Genomic DNA, 14869 nt, shown 5'->3' with positions numbered 1-14869 from the left:
TTATATACCCTTTAGCATTCATAGTGCCTTCCAAAACATGCAAGCTGTCCATACCGTATGCACTTATGCACCCCATACCATCAGAGATTCTGGATTTTGAACTGAATGCTGATAAAACGCTGGAAGGTCTCCTTCTTTAGCCCAGAGGACACAGCGTCTGTGGTTTCTAACAAGAATGTCAAATTTGGACTCGTCTGACCATATAACTCTTTTCCACTTTGAAACAGTCCATTTTAAATGAGCCTTGGCCCACAGGACACAACAGCACTTCTGGACCATGTTCAATTATTTCTTCCTTTTTGCATGATAGAGCTTTAGTTGGCATCTGCAGATGGCACGGCGGATTGTGTTTACCGACAGTGGTTTCTGGAAGTATTCCTGGGTCCATTTAGTAATGTCATTGACAGTGATACAGTGTCGTCTGAGGGCCCGAAGACCATGGGCATCCAATAAAGTTCTTCTGCCTTGTCCCTTACACACAGAGATTTCTCCAGTTTCTCTGAATCTTTTTTTAATGATGTTATGCACTGTAGATGATGAGATTTGCAAAGCCTTGGCAATTTGATGTTGAGGAACATTGTTTTTAAAGTATTCCACAATCTTTTTTATGCACTCTTTCACAGCTCTATCTGTCTTTACCTCTGAGAGACTCTGGCTCTCCAAGACATCCCTTTTATAGCTAATCATGTTACAGACCTGATATCAGTTAACTTAATTAGTTGCTAGACGTTCTCCCAGCTGAATATTTTCAAAATGTCTTGCTTTTTCAGGCATTTGTTGCCCCCATGCCAACTTTTTTGAGATTTCATAAAATTTGAAATGAGCTCATTTTGTGCATAAAAGTGTAAAATTTCTCTGTTTAAACATTTGTTATGTTATCTATGTTCTATTGTGAATAAAATATTGGCTCATGTGATTTGAAAGTCTTTTAGTTTTCATTTTATTCCAATTTAAAAAACGTCCCAACGTCCTTTTCCGGAATTTGGGTTGTATATTCAGTGAGGGGAGCGTAATTTGTGGTAGGAACTATTTTCACGGAACACTTGAAGGTTTGTTTTTCCGGATTGCTTTTTGTGGCGCACAGTTGATGGCGACCAGCAGACGATTGAGTCTGGAAATTTCTGGAAGTTTGTGAAAGTGCTGTTTGAAAGAAAGGAGTCTACTTCATACTGATTTAATAATGGGGAGAAGCAGGAGCCGAACACCACCACGACGAGGTTTGTATTCAATTATTTCTTTAAATATATGGGTGGTAGCGTGTGGCTGGTTATTGTTGCTAACATCACAGCTGGCGAACATTAATTACACAAAAAACTGATCAAATTATCTTGCTCATCATGCTCTTTCTATGATTTAAATGTTTCTACATCCCAATGTAATACAGATAACCGTTTTGCAAGTGGAATTATTAAACTATTTTAGCATTAATACATATACATTTTAGCATTTCATTAGTTGCTTAACTATCTTTTTATGTCACATTGATTGTTTTTGTTCATTGTTATTTATTAACGTCTTATTACTATAAAATATTTCTTTTGTTTTTTAATGTTTATTTTATTTCACAAACAATGCAAGTATTGTAACATCAGTGGCATCTCAAAAAAATTGTTCACACTAAATTGATTATAGCATTACAATTATTTTTATAATGGAATAAATATTAAAGAAATGAAAATAATCTGGTTAGTGTGGTAATTAGATTGTTATATGCATATTGAAAATTAATTTTTTAAATTGTTAATTATTCAGTTTAGCTTTTTTAAATACTGGTTGACCTTGTGCTAATACTTATTTATAATTAATACGAATGTAAAGAACCAGATGAAGGGCACAATAGACTTTTCAGGCAGCTGGCAAATTGATATATTCAAACACAAAAGTTTTTTTTTTTTGTTCCAACCTTTTGTTGGTAATGGCTTACTGATTTCTCACTCCAGAGAGACGGCGTTCACGCTCAACCTCGCGAGATCGTGAGAGGAGGCGCAGGGAACGCGAGAGGTCCCGCGACAGAGACCGACGAAGGTCACGCTCACGCTCCCCCCAAAGACGCAGATCCAGGTGAGCTTGTGGCTTCAGACACTCACTGTACATATTTGATTAGTGAAAAAGATAACAGGCCTGTTAATATGGTTAGATAAAAAGTGGAGCTCTGGGCTCAATGTTTAGTTTTTGATAACCCCTCCTCCAGCTGTGTGCCTGTCTTGTTTATGTAGGTCTCCACGGCGACACCGCTCCTCCTCCCTGTCTCCAGTGCGGCAGAAGGACCGACGGGACGATGACAGGAAGGAAGTTAAAGACAAACCAGCAAAGGTCCATCAGATATCAGGTGGGGTGCTTTGTTTTATCCTTCAATAAAGTGCTGCAGTAGTGGCGTACTGTTGTAGGCCAACCCTGAAGTTCGCATCACCCTGGTTCCCTTGAAAAAGAAATAGGATTTTTCCATTTACTTTTGGATTACTGCAGAAAATAAGCTCTGTGACCAACAAAAGTTTATTCTTGCACATTTTTATCATAATCACAAACAGCTTTTATGAATTTTGAAGACTAAATGCAATCGTCAGAAGTAAAAAGCTAAACATATAAGGCTATAAACAAACTACACCACAATTGCATGAGTTCAGTGTCACCACACTAAGCTTTCGACAACTCCTTCAGTTTTTTTTTTGTTTGTTTTTTTCCTTAATCCTGTAAATTTGAGTTGGAATAGTTTGCAAGAGCGTGATTAGAAACCCACCGATGCTGTGAAAAGGGACTAGTGAGTAGATGAGTTTACCTATTTGGCTGATGAAGATAATGTCCATGACAATCTCTGTAGTTTCATTTAGCCACTTGTCAGCAACTGCTTTTGACATAAAAGCTTTAATGTTCACCCAAAAATTATCCCATGATTTACTCACCCTCAAGCCATGCTAGGTGTATATGATCTTCTTCTGAACACAATCGGAGTTATATTAAATAATATCCTGGCTCTTCCCAGCTTTGTAATGACATTGAATAGTGTTTTTGAAGTTCCAAAAAGCACATCCATCATAAAAGGAATCCAGTGGGTTAATAAATGCCTTCTGAAGAGAAGTGATGGGATTTTGTAAGAAAAATATGCACAAACACTCCGAACGCAGTCGGAGTTAAATAATATTCTGACTCTTCCCAGATTTGTAATGCCATTGAATAGTGTCCTAGTTTTCAAAGCCCCTAAAAGTGCATAAAACTTTATAAACTATAATCACTGGTGTCCGGCAACGGCTGTACATGCATTCATGAGAAACTTGCATGGTTTCCTTGAGAGGCATCTATTCTCACCTTAGCTTACGCTACACCTACATCATACGTTAGGTCAGAGGTCACCCTTCCGCTGGAACTCCACTCTCTCATGAATGCACCTACAGCCGTTTCCGGAAGTGTTTATAGTTTTAAATATGGATATTTTTCTCACAAAAACCCATCGCTTCGCTTCAGAAGGCATTTATTAATCCACTGGAGTCGTATGGATTACTTTTATGATGGATGGATGTGCTTTTTGGAGCTTTGAAAACTAGAACACTATTCAATGCCATTACAAATTTGGGAAGAGCCAGGATATTATTTAAACCCTTAGCATTTCTAATTCTCTTTTGAATGGTATGTGTACCACAAGCGGTACATTGGAGCGCTGTTAGATTAATGTAACTCCGATTGTGTTCGGCTGAAAGAAGAAAGTCATATACACTTAGGATGGCTTGAGGGTGAATAAATTATGGGATCATTTTCATTGTGGGGTGAAGTATCCCTTTAAGAGTGTATTACTGGTGTATTTTATGTAGTAGAATAAAATGTGAAAATATCTTGATCTTGTGTTCACCATAGACCTAATTCCAGGCATGTAACCAAAAGCCCATTGACTTCAGGACGACGGAACTGGAAGTGCTAAAACGCTAACTAATTTCTAGGTTTTGGCCTACAAAAATACGCCATCACTTCAGCACTCCTTAAAGTCCCATATAGGATTTGCATTATGCTGGGTTCAGACTACACAATTTGTTACGATAGTCACTCTGTCAGATTATGCGTTGCCATTGACTCCTAAATTCTTATTGTGTCATGGACAAGACTGTGCATTGGTTCCCGATCATTCATCATTTGCCATCTTTAATGACGTGCGTGATGTCATTGAGAACGTGGAACAGGTGACTGACTTCCAGAAACGGGCATAAACAAACAATAGCAACAGAGTTGCTGTGTTTAGGACTGGCTGTCTTATCATCAGAAAAGCACATAATTCCACCAAGCAGCACCAATACCATCATCTCTCTTTCGTTTCACCATGTTTGAAAGCTGTGTACAGAAGAGCTTTTCTGTTCCCATTTGGTCAACATCACAGATGTAACAAAGCCGGTCTTGGAGGACTGAAAAAAAATGCTAGAAAGTCATATGCTAATGCTAACATGCTAGTCTTTTTGTCAGAACTTTGTCGTTGGTTGTTGTCTACTATGAGAAGCATGTTTCCGAGACTCTACATCAAACGGATTGTGCTGAAATTGTTCTGATATTGTGTAGTCTGAACCCACCATTAGCCATTCTCTGTATCTTAAGTTTTTCCCACTTAGAATCATTAAAGGTGCCCTAGAATCAAAAATTGAATTTACCTTGGCATAGTTGAATAACAAGAGTTCAGTACATGGAAAAGACATACATTGATTTAAAGGGCCGCAGCCTGAATCGGTGCATAGTTAATGATGCCCCATAATAGGCAGTTAAAAAAATTAATTTAAAAAAATTCTATGGGGTATTTTGAGCTGAAACTTCAGACACATTCAGGGGACACCTTAGACTTATATTACATCTTGTAAAAACTGGTTCTAGGGCACCTTTAAAACAGTCAAAGCGAAGTAAAATTTTGTCAGGAAGATGTGAAAATAATCTAAAGTCAATGACCCATCAAATTTTACTGCTTACTTTATTGATAAAGTTAAAGTATACAATTTGTCACATGCACATTGTGTGCAGGCAGCAATACGTATTTTTTTATTTTATTTTTTTTTTTTTCCAGGTCAGCTACACATTCCTACTATTGTGCATGATTCATCAGTTCATGTTATTCCAAAGAAGTTATCTTTCATAATCATTCATCAGATGTTTTAACTTGATTTGCCTCTGAAATAACTGAACCACCTAAACCGTGCAAAAAATGTTGAAATTATGTTAATCAACGAATCTTTCCCAAGACCTCAATTTAGTTCCCAAACAATAATGTAATAAATGTTATGGCAGTAATAGCAAATAAACAAGGCTGTTAAAAAATACAGTAAAAACTGTAATATTGTGAAATATTACTACAATTTAAAATAGCCATTTTCTATTTGAATATATTTTAAAAAGTAATTTATTCCTGTGATGCAAAGCTAAATTTTCAGCACCATTACTCCAGTCTTCAGTGTCACATGATCCTTCAGAAATCATTCTAATATGCTGATTTCTTGCTCAAGAAACATTTATTATAATCAATGCTGAAAACAGCTGTGCTGCTTAATATTTTTGTGGAAACATTGATACAATATTCTTCAATGAATAGAAAGTGTAAAAGAACACATTTATTTGAAATAGAAATCTTTTGTAACATTATAAATGTCTTTATGGTCACTTTTGATCAGTTTAATATGTCCTTGCTGAATAAAAGTAAAAAAAACTTCCTGGTTCCAGACTTGAATGGTTGTGTTCATACATCAAGATGTTCTCGTGGTTGAACTTGACCTTCGGCCTACACTTCTCAGTCAGAAATCCTCCTTAATTGTCAAACTACATAAGTAAAATGGGTTGTGATTGTGAATGCCTTTTCGATATCATGGTGCTGAGAACTGGCTCTGAATGTACCCACGCGTGACACTTTTAAACTGATGCCCTTTCTTATCTGATTGCTTGTGCAGCTGAGGACATGCAGGGAAAGACTGAAGAGGAAATCGAGATGATGAAACTGATGGGCTTTGGATCCTTTGACAGCACAAAGGTAAGGTCACTTTCTTTACTGCTAAATCATGTTAGATTACATCCTACAAGGACAACCAAAGATGTACTTTGCACTTTGTAATAATATGTACAGAGTTTTATCTTTTTATACTTGAATTATGTGAAATAATGGCAATGTATTGTTGTCAGTCACATAGTTTAGTATGTGCATTGGCTGTTTTCTTTGGTCATCATGGGTAAAAGTACACAGTGTTCCACAAGCTGCTTGCTGCTTTCTTAAAATGACAAAACTGATCTTACAAATAACCACAAGATGGCACAGCTAGACAGTGCATGCTACAAAAATATCCTGTTTAAAACCAATTAAAATTGAAGGTAAAATCATAAGTATTGTGTGCTGTAATATTCCTCCCTATTTTTTTTTTTTTTTTTATGCAGAATCATTTTTACATTGTTTAAACAATGTCTGGTATATGATTGTTGTTTTTAATCAACAGGGCAAAAAGAAGGAAGGAAATGTCGCTGCGTTTGCAATTAATGTGTCACAGAAGAGAAAATACAGGTCTGTGTATTTACAGTATTTGTTTTCTGAAATTAAGCACTGTTCATCTGCTCAAACCCCAGATCCTCCATTTTGATATTTGCTCAGTGATTTGCAATTCCGGGCTTTAATTTTGTAATTTAACCCCTTAGCATTCCTGTAAAATTTGCCTAAAATGCCTAAAAAAGGCATACCCGAAGTAAATTACATGCTGTTCTTGAAGCATTTGAAGTATTTGCATGGTTTTGGTCTCTTTTGAACAGTATGTGTACCGCAGGCGGTACAGTGCAACGTTAACATGTTAATCCTTTTTTATATGTATAAACGGCATTTGTTGTGAGAAAATTAACTTCTTAAGTTAATATCCCAGCAACAGCACCGTATTTGGCCAATCACCTCTGCAGGTACTGCACAACTAAATGACGAACCTTCTCATTGGTGGGCAGTGATGTAATGTTTTGCTGCAGGAAGGAGATCAATGATGTAATCATATTTCTCTTGCAGGCAATACATGAACAGGAAAGGTGGTTTCAACAGACCCTTGGATTTCATTGCTTGATGGAGTCGTCAGGAGCCATGTTTTAACGACTGTGACTTTTTGATGAAACGTGCATTTGTTTATGTAAATATGTGTTCCAGAGATTTTTCCTTGTTTTGTTTTTCAGTCAGTGTCTGTAATTGTAGTTTAGTTTGTAGTAGCTAATTTTAAAAATATTGTGGATACTTTGCCTTGAATATCGTATTCAGCAAAAATCTTGCAGTACTAAATAAATGGGAACTCTTGTTGAATGTTTTTGTCCATTATTGTGCAATTTTAGCATAATTGTGTTTGATAAATATGACAATTCAAATGGGCTATTACTTATTTTAATTGTGCTTAATTGGTCTAAAAACAACCAGATAATAATGGAATTATTTTTATTTCTTTATCTTTTTTAAAACGTACATAACATGTGAAGTCATTTTAACCATCAGCATGTACAAGGGAGGTGTGTCTGTTATGAGTTCCGGAACATTTTAGAGGCGTCCAATCACAGGCGACAGTGCTGTGGCGGTCCAGCCAATCATAGCATAACAACAATACACGATTTGCATAATAATCCATTTTGGCTCAGGAGCAAATGCCAGAATACTACGGCACAGGTTGTACCCTCGCTCCAAAATGGCGCTCCAGTGTTGCTTAGTTGCACCATTATCTTGCGGAATCGCATTACAGCACTCATACATTCACGCTTTATAATGCACCTCAGCCATTGGTCCTTTCTAGACACGATCAGTTAGATTGACAGCAAACGCATCCAATGAGATGACCGCTTCCTGTATCGTCCATCCAATAGTATCGCAGGTTCTCCAGAAAGCCTGACAGGCGTACAGTAACATGACAGCAGCTAGCAAACATCATCTGCCTGGCTGAACGACGTTATGGTTTCGCTAGCTGTGTGTTTTTGTCCTATTTTTGATTAATTTTTCCTCAGTTGCACACAGCCACAGCTTAGCATGTGCAACTAGAGCTGTTTAATAAGTAGCCAGATCGTCTGTCACGCTTGAAATATCGAAACCAGCGATTGTTTGGACTTTTGGAGGCCGTGTATTGTATTTTAAAGCCTATTTTCAACGCAATTTTTTTCAACGGTCAAAATCAAGGTTTTTTCCTTTTTTTGTTATACGACATAATATTGCCTACCACCTCGCTGGACAGGCATATCAAAACGTTTTTTTTTTACAACAACAACAACAACAAGGAATTGGGGTTGAACGAGCCAGCAACCAGCACAGCAGCACCAAAGCTAAAAAAAAAAATTAACAAAAAATATCACCAGCTGCTCAAATACACTTTTTTTGTGTGACAAGCTATACAATCTGGCAACCAGTACCCTCATCAGATCGGTCTGACCGAGCTGTCAATCCAGTATTTTTTGCCTCTCTTTTTTTCCCAGACTCGACGATGGTCTCTAGTTAGCAGCGTTTGCTGTCAGTATCACAGCCTAAAAATTGACCAAGTGCAGAACTAATGCTGTGAGCTCTTATCTGTTTGACAGCTCATCTATAAAAGTCTTTAGACCTTCCTGAGTGTCACCACTTACATGCTTTCAGGAAGAGTTGCCAGATTTTGCCAACCTGGAAGGTTTTGTTGATGTTGTTGTTCGTGTCGTGTTTTTCTCACAATTTTAACATTTGTTGTCCAATATCTCGTTTAATATGAACAGGACTAGTTAATTTAGTTATTTTTTGGCAGCTGAGGGACATTTTTATTCGTTTTTTTTATCATACAGCTATTTGGAAACCAGCGTGTTTATTTGTTAAGATTTTTCTTACTCCCCATTTTTTACACATTTTATCAACAAGCCCCATATCTAGACATTTCCCTCGCTGCCTTATACTAAAAAAAATATTTTGTAAAATCGTCTGACTGGATTTTTCTTATTCTAAACGCTGGAGGAGGAAGAAGCGTGAAGGAACGAAAGGCTGCTGCTTGTTTTTTTTCCTCGTTTATTTCTGACCCCTTTTTATCGGTGTTTATTGCCTAAAATGACGGCTATTGAGAAACTACAGATGTTGATCGAAGCAGCTGAATATCTTGATCGAAGAGAAAGAGGTAAAGTGACGTATTATATATATACACACAATCATAGACATATATTATTATATTTTGGCATGCAAATTAATCCTGACACTGTTGCTACGGTGCTTGTCTGCTATATATATAAATATATAAAAAAGGGGCTTCGACCTATTTATTAGAAATCAATGCATGATATGCAGTCGGGTTTTTTTCCGTTGTTATGACATTTGGGGAAGATCAAGACATGGAGAAGTGGCCACTTCAGCTGTCTGAGACTGTGTGCTGGTCAGTCACCATGCACTTGTCTTTTACAGGGGACACTAATGTGTTGTTAACGCTCTCTAGGGATAAAACCCAAGCGAATATGGCATATATATATATTTTTAATGGTGCTTGGTGACATATTTGTGTGCATATGTGGAAGTGAAATGCATTTTTCAAGCACTGCTGTTGGTTTACAGTGGAGGGTTTCCTGGTGCATCCCCCTTCCCCCCTATCTGTTGTGGTTCGGCTGGCTACTGGGTTTACTCCAGTTCAGATGACATCATTGACCCAAAAGCAAGACATTTGTCAAGAAATTGTTCCATTATATTGTATAGCATAACCACTTTTCTCCCAGGAACTAAAAAAGTGGTCAATATTTGTAATCAATCGCTTTGATTTTCAGGTAGTCGATGTGCTTTTGTGGTCTAATAATGAGCTTCTAAATGTCTCTGTTTGAATCTGCAGAAGCGGAGCACGGCTATGCCTCCATGTTACCCTTCACCAGCAACAAAGAGAGGGATGGCTTGAAACGAAAAATCAAAAGCAAGAAGAATTGCAGCAGCAGGTACTTCCACCTAGTTTCTACAAAAAAAACGAATCCATGGTAGCATCATGACAGATCTGTTAGTGTACACTGCATGTATTTTCTCCCTCCAAATCCCAATACGCCCTCTAACCAGGAACATGATTCACACACATCACTTGAAAGGGTCGTGTGTCCCGTGAGTGATTTCTAAATTAGCAGACCTGAACATATCTGCGCCGTGTGTGTACGTGACACAAACACACCCACTGATTCATCCCCGTGCAGATGCAGTCAGAACACGCCATCCCACATTCAACATGGAGAGAGACGTACACTCACATGCTGCTCGATTCTTCCCTGTGACTCTCACCACCCACGTCCCACAGTCACAATTTACTCACTCACTACTCAACACCTCAGATTTCATCAGCATCATCCGATTAGTGTGCCCGGAACTGTCCGTCGCCTGTCAGTGTGTGAAATCAGTTGCCTTAAATATTTTTCAAAGTAGAGCTGATTACTGTTTTGTTTATTGTAAATTGCTTGTTTACCACCTATTATTAGGCAGTGCTGTTTTTTATGTTTACATCAGTAGTGAAACGTTCAAACTTATGATTGTTAGTTTTGTTGTGTTAGCATTGAATTTGGCAGTAATTACGCATATCAGTATGAGGTTAAATTAAAATTACATTTAAAAAGTCATCAAAAGACCATCCGGTAGCAGAGCAGACATGGTCACAATGAATGCTTTAAAGTCAGCATGAAATTAAATTCACCCCATTTTCTGAATGCATATTATACCTCTTCTTGTGAACAATGAATCCATGCATGTTGATTTAAAAAAAAAAATGGATCTGGTAATGTTTAATTAAAATGTCATAACTGGAGCTTCTCTCTGGTGACACTCGTAGTCTGCTTAAACCCCACAAACTCGCGTTCATCTTCAAAGTCCAATCAACATCAATGCTTCGAAAAAGGAAGTCCCTGTCCTCTTCTTTTTTTCTGATAATCCACTACACTCAGATGTACATCACAAAACCAAAGAAATGCCTCTTCTGTTTCATTGCAGCTTTAAGGCGAAAATCATCAGTATTCCAGCTTTATGCCAGCTTTATCTCTTTTCTGAACATGATGTGAGCCATGTATCTTAAACTCCACTTTCTAGGAAATGTTCTGTTACATTATGTTCTAAACAGGCAACTCTAACCAGCTGCAGTCATTACAGGAGTTTTTGTTTGGTTGCTCGGTTTTCAATTGAGTGCATTCGTTTTTGGTGGCCTTTATTCCGGTAGTATTTTTCCCATAGGGATTTTGAAAAAAGCTTTTGTTATAAGCCATGTACCAAACCAACCAGCTACAAACTGATCACAACATCGCAAATTCTGACTTGAAGCAAAAAATGTATTTGAAAATCAGACAAAAACAGCTTTAATGAGGGGAAAGAACTACAATCCCATGAAGCATTATTTTCATCAAGAGGTGCATCAATTTTTGGTCAAGATCTTGTACTGACAATGCAAGAGATGAGCATATCCCAAAGATTTTCAATGAATTTAAAGGGATAGTTCACCCAAACATTAAAATTATTCCATGATTTACTCACCCTCAGACAAACACAATCGGAGATATATTTAAAAAATATCCTTTAGTCCTCCAAGGTTTATAATGGTTGTGAGTGGTAACCCAAATTCTGAAAAAGACTGCATCCATACAACTCAAGGAGGTTAATAAAAGCCCTTTGAAGCGAATTGATGCGTTTGTGTAAGATAAGTGTCCTTATTTAAAACTTTATAAAGTAAAATAACAAGCTTCTGGCTCGACAGCCATATGCATTTGAGGTACGTCCAAAAAACGCTTACTTGACGACGTAGTACACAATGCCATGCTATGCTTTTTGTCTTCAGAATTTGTGTTACCATACACAACCATTATAAACCTTGGAGGACTAAGGATTTTTTAAAATATATCTCCGATTTTGTTCGTCTGAAAGAAGATATACACCTAGGATGTCTTGAGGGTGAGTTTTTTTGTGTGAACTATCCCTTTAAGGCAGGACTCAGGTGCCAATTCATGTTTGAAAATGATTCTTCATGGTCCCTCCCAACCATTCTTTCACAATTTGAGCCTGATGAATCTTGGCTTTGTCATCCTACCCATGATATATCTTCCTAAATGGTTGTTTAAGAAATAAAAAGCTACACACTCCATTAATTAGGGTTAAAAGAACTGTTGCCAAACATATAATGTGCTAGAAACATAATAATCACAGCAATAATGATCCAGTCATAGACTCTTAAGTATTTACCAAATTTAAATCCAAACAGCGACTTTTTTTCTTTTTTTTTTCTTTTTTTTGGCCGTGCAGTATATATAATAAATGCTTCATGAGAAAAGTTAGCACTAAAGAGTTATTTTGATGAGATTCTCTGATTGGTGGAGATTTCTTTGCAGAATCATGGGTAATGTAGTTTTTTACCAGGAATTCTGCTGTTAAACACAGCTGAATCACAGCTGAAATAATATAAATAATACAGGTATATGCTTTTGTTAAAGCCATCAACCATTGTTTAACAACCTTGATGCGTACAGTAGGTCTGTCTTTAAAGGTTAATCAGTTTTCATTCAAAATCTATTCCCTTATATAGAAAATTAATGGGAATTTTACTTACAGTACCTCACTGTTGTGCTATATTTTTTATGACTTTGCATTGATTAGCCCCACCCACAGTGAAATCTCATTGATCCATATACACATAACTGTATATTAAACATCAGATATGTTCTTATTGGCTAATTACATGTCTGGTTAGGATGCAGTGTTACACTGAATCTGACTGGTCTGATAAAGGTAAGCAGGGCTTTAGGGACAGATAAACTTTATTCTTACACTAAGGGGAGATCTTTTAACTGTAGATGATTGACAGCACACATTGCTGTCATACTTTGCATATGATACTGATTCACAGCCACAAGGTCCCTCTTAAACAGGTCAGCATAGGGTCACATAAGCTGCTGCTTCTGAATCATGGAGATGAACCATTTTAGGAATATGACCTTGGATAAAAGTCTAGTTATTGTGTGACCCTGCATGCTAAGAACAGTCCCCAAGTCTAAACTGTGTTTGTGTGGCTTGTAACTGGATATTAAGACCTAACAAGGAGCACTGGGTTTGTAGCTATTTATATACAGGCTTATGGGGTGTACAGAGGAAGTTGTTGTATGAATGTTGGTTTAGTTTATAAAGAAAACACAGGAGCTGTCTTTTTAATGTAACAGGTCTCTAGACATGCCATTGCAGAGTACAAGTAATCACTCAACATTTGTTGCTGTCATCTTATAATAAGGGATCGTATTTAATCCATCCTTGCTGAATAAAAGTATGAGTTTATTTTAAAAAAAAATCTCACTGACACCAAACAGTATGTATAGTTACCTTACCAGGAAATCAAAATTGACAATTTTTTATGTTTTACAAAATGTTGCAGTGTTTATTATAAATGATTTATTGGTGCACATCTTTTTTTTTATTCATATGGCCTTGTAATCTTTAATTAAAAACATTAACCTCCCCTCCCCCTCCAAATGTTCTCTGTTCTCTTCATGACGTGAGTCTGCGGAGGGTGGGAATAAATATCCTCCACAACTGAGCAATGACCAACTTCCTATGATTTAATCAATTCACAAATATGAAATCAAGTTCCGCCCAAAATTTTTTCTCACCCCAGAAGCCGTCACAACAGAGAAGAAAAGACTATCGTGACTTCCAATTCATGCTGACTTAAAAGGGATAGTTCACCCAAAAATGAAAGATCTGTCATCATTTACTCACCCTGAAGTTGTTCCAAACCTGTATGAATTTCTTTCTTCTGCTGAGCACAAAAGAAGATATTTTGAAGAATGTCAGTAACTGAACAGTTGATGGGCCCCACTGACTTCCCTTGCCCATCAACTGTTTGGTTACCCATATTCTTCAAAATATCTCTTGTGATCAGCAGAAGAAAGAAACAACTTGAGGGTGGGTAAATGATGACAGATCTCTTATTTTTGGGTGAACTATCCCTTTAACAGTAGCGTATAAAAAATATGGCTAGTTAGACATTTTGTGGCATCAAAGCTATAGTCCTGTTCCACTCTTTGGCTCAGCAGTTTAAACACGATATGAAACCATGATGTGTTCATCCTCCATTAACTGCTATAGACATGAAAAGATGTCTTTAATTTCTGTAAATTATATGTTGCAATATTTTATTTGCATATTGCATATGCAATGCATGTTGCATTTCTTTTAAGAATAGCAGGTGTTGGAAAGCAAGTGGGTGCAAAATGACTTGCTATTACAAAAAAAACTTGATCATAATCTGGCTGCATTTAAAAAAAAAAGAAAAAAGATCAAACTAGTATATCAAGAAGTTTTGTTGCACCACATGCATCAGAAATCATTCGCACAGCCTGCAAGTAACCTACATTCACTACACCAGCACTGGTGTTAATGCATCATGCATGAAGCGCTTTTGCTCTAGAACACAACCAGTGTTTCTGCACTGAATAAACTCCTCACATCTCTCCAACTGCATGCCTGACTCATAAGACGGCTCTCCCGTCCATTCACACCACTTGGAGGATGGAAAGTCATTCAGTCGCTTGAGCCATGAGTGTGCATTCGATGACAGAGCTACTGAAAAGCATCTCAGGAATGCTGTTTACGTTGAGTGTGTGTGTTGTGTAAAACCTTTATTATATGTAGGTCAGGTGGATCTCCCACATAGTGGATCTCCCTTGCAAACCTGCCTTCCCCTCCAGCTTTACGTGGTTGCATTTCCTGATGGATCGTGGGGGAAGGGTGGCAGTGTGTGTCCCTGATCTGTATATGTGTGAGAGTGGTGGGCTGGTGCCTCCTCTCCCCCTCCCCCTCATCTCTTCTCCTCGATCCAGGCAACCAGCGCAGCTTGAACACCCCCATTATATATATGACAGTGCTCCTCCTACCTCTCGCTTATATTCAGACGGTATGTGGGCTAATGCACACAGCAGC

The 14869-nt window shown here is 37.5% G+C and overlaps 2 protein-coding genes across 3 annotated transcripts in view; both read left to right on the top strand.

The window, feature by feature from the left end:
- The first annotated feature begins 1057 nt into the window (after window positions 1-1057).
- Window positions 1058-7273, top strand: snrnp27 (small nuclear ribonucleoprotein 27 (U4/U6.U5)). 2 transcript variants are annotated; one of them, XM_067406962.1, is made up of 6 exons: window positions 1058-1217; window positions 1941-2061; window positions 2217-2329; window positions 5904-5983; window positions 6441-6505; window positions 6989-7273. In XM_067406962.1, the coding sequence occupies exons 1-6, from the start codon at window positions 1181-1183 to the stop codon at window positions 7041-7043; spliced, it is 471 nt and encodes a 156-aa protein (XP_067263063.1). In that variant the 5' UTR covers window positions 1058-1180; the 3' UTR covers window positions 7044-7273. The 2 variants fall into 2 exon arrangements, with proteins under 2 accessions (XP_067263063.1, XP_067263062.1); XM_067406961.1 differs by having other exon boundaries at window positions 6441-7273.
- Window positions 7274-7867: 594 nt separating this feature from the next.
- Window positions 7868-14869, top strand: part of mxd1 (MAX dimerization protein 1) — a 30436-nt gene continuing 23434 nt past the window's right edge. The window contains exons 1-2 of the mRNA XM_067406612.1: window positions 7868-9080; window positions 9777-9876. Coding sequence (XP_067262713.1) covers window positions 9014-9080; window positions 9777-9876 — 167 coding nt within the window. The 5' untranslated portion in view covers window positions 7868-9013. The remainder of the gene's footprint in view (window positions 9081-9776; window positions 9877-14869) is intronic.

The sequence above is a fragment of the Chanodichthys erythropterus genome, chromosome 13, assembly GCF_024489055.1.
Source record: "Chanodichthys erythropterus isolate Z2021 chromosome 13, ASM2448905v1, whole genome shotgun sequence".
Lineage (NCBI taxonomy): Eukaryota > Metazoa > Chordata > Actinopteri > Cypriniformes > Xenocyprididae > Chanodichthys > Chanodichthys erythropterus.
Note: the sequence above shows the minus strand (reverse complement) of the source record. Positions and strands in the feature narration are given on the sequence as shown.

Coding starts and splice junctions, on each gene's coding strand:
- snrnp27 (XM_067406961.1), top strand. CDS start 1,181: ATGGGGAGAAGCAGGAGCCGAACACCACCACGACGAG. Junction 2,062..2,216: donor CCCCAAAGACGCAGATCCAG/GTGAGCTTGTGG, acceptor TTGTTTATGTAG/GTCTCCACGGCGACACCGCT. Junction 2,330..5,903: donor AAAGGTCCATCAGATATCAG/GTGGGGTGCTTT, acceptor TTGCTTGTGCAG/CTGAGGACATGCAGGGAAAG.